The sequence below is a fragment of the Orycteropus afer genome, unplaced genomic scaffold, assembly GCF_000298275.1.
Source record: "Orycteropus afer afer isolate SDZICR_OR568_19922 unplaced genomic scaffold, OryAfe1.0 scaffold01448, whole genome shotgun sequence".
Classification (NCBI taxonomy): domain Eukaryota; kingdom Metazoa; phylum Chordata; class Mammalia; order Tubulidentata; family Orycteropodidae; genus Orycteropus; species Orycteropus afer.
In genome coordinates this window covers 1-4,048 of record NW_006923035.1, presented here as the reverse complement: position 1 = coordinate 4,048, position 4,048 = coordinate 1, and the positions used below count along the sequence as shown (strand labels likewise).

Genomic DNA, 4,048 nt, shown 5'->3' with positions numbered 1-4,048 from the left:
GGGAACGTGGACATACAGCTGGGGGGAGGGTACACTTGTACCGTGACTCAGGAAAAAGCAAATATGGGCCTTAGTGAAAGGAGAAGTGGACGATGTGCTTTTCTTTGATCAGCAATTCCTGTTGGAACCTACCTCCAAATCTACTGCTATCAAGGGGAGTCTGACTCCCAGCGACCCACTAAGACAGGGTGGAACTGGCCCACTGGGTTGCTAAGGATTTAAATCTCCAGGAAGCTTAGTGCCTCATATTCCTCCCAGCAACCTTCATAAGTTAGCAGCCCAATGCTTTAACACACTCTGCCCCCCAGACCTCCTGTGCAAAAACTTAGATACTATATAAACTCCAGGGGCCAGGAGGTGGGAAGAGACAGACAACTAGCGAGAAAACAAAGCAATGTCTAGTATTTAACGAAACACTTCCCACCCTATAGAAACAGAGCCTCTAAAAATTAGGCAGTTTCATGTGTGCTTTTCTCCCTCTGCACAAGTCTTCAGTGTAAAGCACTAAGATCCAGGCGGTAAGAAGAAAAAGGAAAATGCCACTAACTTCGGAGCCACAAGGGTCAGGGAAGCAGAAATAGTAGACTTAGGGTGGAAATTAAACCCAAATGCAAATACCTACAGCAGCTCCTGCAGGGAATGGCGTGAAGAGAATCTCATTCCTTGAGATCAGAAATAAGAGATTCCAAAGAAACCTTAAGGTTTTTCTCTTTAAACAAGAGCTATTGTTTACAATGCATTATGGTTATGCAAATGAGAAGATGAGTCGTGGCCCTTGACCTTCACACTGGGGCTCTGGACCAGCCTGCAGCCTTCTTGGGCAGAAGAGTGGTGAGAGGGAAACCCAGGCCTCAACTTCCCCGGGAATCGGATTTGATCTGTTGGGTTCATCGGGATTCACAGTGTCATTTCTTTGCAGGAGGGGTTGTGCTGACCGCTTACCAAAATAACTTCCAAACTCTACATGGGCCTTAGGCACTACGCCACCAGATCTCCTGACAGGAAACAGGGTTCACAATATATTTTGAAACAAAAAAGAAAAGGCAGGTTACAAAAAAACTCTTAATGGGATTAACTTCTTCCCCGAATGCACGTGTTATGTGCAAGTGGGGCAGGGACATGCACACCCCCAAGGAAACCAAACGCACTGCCATCCACGATATCCGACTCAGAGGGACCTTCTAGGTCAGAGTACAAACTAGCCCAGAGGGTCCCCAAGGCTGCAAATCCTTACGGAAGCCAACTGTGTCAGGTTTCTCTGGCCCAGTGGCTGGGGGAGCTGACCGCAGGCCTTTATCCCCAGCGCCTGTGTACAACTGAATGAAACACTGCCCATTCCTGTGCAATTTCCAGACTAGCTGCTATGATTGAGCCCGTGTGTTATACAAATATAATGTGCAAAATATATATACATATATACCTAAGTACCATCATGACCCCTTTTATACAAACGTCAACTACTGGAGAAACTAAACTACATAAAGAATGAAACAAAATGAAATGACTGCCAGGAAATTTCCTACTGCCCTGGAGAGATTTCCGATTCATACTGGCCCTGGAGGTCAGAGTAGAACTGCCCATCGGAACTGCAAAGCTGTCGATCTCTATCACGGCCATTGAGTCGATTCCGACTCATAGCGACCCCCATTGGTTTCCCAGGTGATTCCACTCTGCCACCCGATGGTCCACATCAGCAAAATCAAAGCACTGCCTATCATTAGACAGAGTAACACAAGCCCTGTAAAAACAGGGTCTTCAAAACTTGGACTGTTGTTCTATGCCATCGAGTCGGAACTGACTCATTCTCAAACATACTAATCACCAGCATATTGGAGCTAAACCACCAGAAAATTTGGCAACACAACAACTATAAAACACTGGCTGGAAATAAACAGCATCACTGGCTTGTAATGCAGTCATATAGTCCTAAATCCATTCGAATTGCGTTAATAACGACAGCGCTGACCTGAGCACAATAGAAGGTTCAAAAAGCAAGTAGCACAGGGTTGTAACCAAGAAGGGTATTGCTACATAGAAGTTGGGCTTATAAAAAAAATGTTTTTCAAAGACCAGGTGTGCTGGTCTGATAGAGCCTGGTGAGATCCCTGAAACGAAGGCCCCTGGCCACCCTTCAGGTCTGAAGCCGAACTCACGCCTGTGGCCTCCAGCCAAACAACAGAAAGGCACATGCGGTGAACATTTACATCAGGTAGATACACAACTTGGAGCAATCAATCAGGGGAGAACGGAAGAGAAGTGTTCGCACAGAGGGGTAGCCAAGTGGGCAGGGAGTACATGGGAGGGAAGGACACACGGAAGAGCTAACTATTGGGAGGAAGTGGGAAAAGAACTGTTACATTGTGGGGAACTGCTGTCAATGTCCTGAGAGAAAATGTGTATGAACTGCAGTATGGAAAATGAGTTTGCTCTGTAAACGTTCACCCAAACCACAATATAAATTAAAAAATAAAAATACGGTTTTGCTGTTGTAACTATTTCAGGGTTTGTTTTACAAAAACCCGAAAGCAAAGAGTAAACAAGGTCATTCAAAATCCCACCCACCAGAAATATGTACAAGCAACATCCTGTGAAGTTTCAGTCTTTGTTCTGAGTTTATTTTGTCCATGAACAAATCTCCACAGGGTTAAAAGCTTTTTATGGTATCACAATAGGACTTGGCTGGAGAGTTCTGCACATACGTCCTCCCCCAGGCTCTGATTGCTTTAACTGACTTCATTGTCATCTTCAAGTAAGAGTCCATGGAACTGGCTGTTTTGTTGATTTGCAGCTGAGGGAAGGGTCATCCAGCTTCTGATCACCTGATACAAAGGTGTGGAGGTAAAAGATGTTTCAGGCATGACATGTGGAGTATTGTAGGTTTCAGGGAGTAATTTGTGCTGTTTCAGGAGTAACTTGTGGAGTTGGGAAGTTCCAGGCAGTCTGGCCTGCTGGCCCCACAGAGGGAATCTCTTAAGGCCTTCCTGGGGTCATCTTGGAGGTACCTGGCAGGGATTCCTGCCCCAAAGACTTCTTCACAAGGGCTTTGATGCTCTTCGGTGTGACTGTAGTTGTGTTTGTGGATACCACTGCAGAACGCGCTCCCTTGGGATGCTTGTCTCCTTTCTGTTCAAAGTGATCATCTTCATCCTCCGGCATTTCCGCCACTCCTGCGTCCTTGAGCCTCTCATTGCTTTCCTCCTTCAGAGGGATCTTGTCTTGCATGTTGCCTTCTTCTGCCTTCCTGATTTTCCCATAATGTTGAAGCCAGTGAGCCAGGTACTCGATTGGGTCGCTGGGCCGAACCGTCGCCACCTCTGCCAGTACCTCCACCAGGTGATTTCCAAAGCATCTCTTTAGGTACTCGCATTCCACTCCGGGGGGCTGGGAAATGTCCAGGCTGAGTCCCACTACTTTAGGAATCCAATCCACGTCTTTCCACCCTTGGGTAGGGAGGATAGACCGAGCAGGCAGGCGGTCCCTGGAGGAACTCTGAGCCCCGACCAGGTTGTGCCGTTGGGGTGTTGGAAGGCCCACTCAGCTATGACATAAGCTGTGCCGTTGGGAGGTTGGAAGGCACAATCATCTGACATGGACAACAATCGATGTGCTTCTTAAGGGACCCGGAAGCCCTGGGTGGGTGATGGAGGGGAAATAACTCAGCTACTGCTACAGAGCTCTGGTGACACAGTGGTTAAAGCATTTGGCTGCTCTCTCATTTGCTCATTTGCATACCCATAATGCACTGTGGACAATATTGAAGATAAAATTGTATGTTTTTTATTATTTATTTATTTTATTTTTTTAATCGTGATTTGGGTGAAAGTTTACAGAACAAATTCACTTTCCATACAGCAATTCACATACACTTTGTCTCATGACATTGGCTACAATTTACCCCAGTGCAACAGCTCCCCTCCCAGTTCCTCCCCATAGTTACCCCCTCTCTTTGTCCTTCCCTCCATGCACTCCTGCCCCGTGAGCTGTCTCCATGTGCATACACAGCCCTTCTAGTCTCCCATGATTGTTCTCTCCAAGGAGTGTATCTACC

General features: G+C 46.6%; 1 protein-coding gene across 1 annotated transcript; it reads right to left on the bottom strand.

Moving 5' to 3' along the window:
• Positions 1–2,970: 2,970 nt before the first annotated feature.
• LOC103213243 (DPY30 domain-containing protein 2-like) lies at positions 2,971–3,440 on the bottom strand (the record flags this gene model as incomplete). The annotated part of the gene is made up of 1 exon (XM_042783477.1): positions 2,971–3,440. A coding segment is annotated over one exon (470 nt), but the record flags the coding sequence as incomplete, so codon positions are not given.
• Positions 3,441–4,048: the final 608 nt, after the last annotated feature.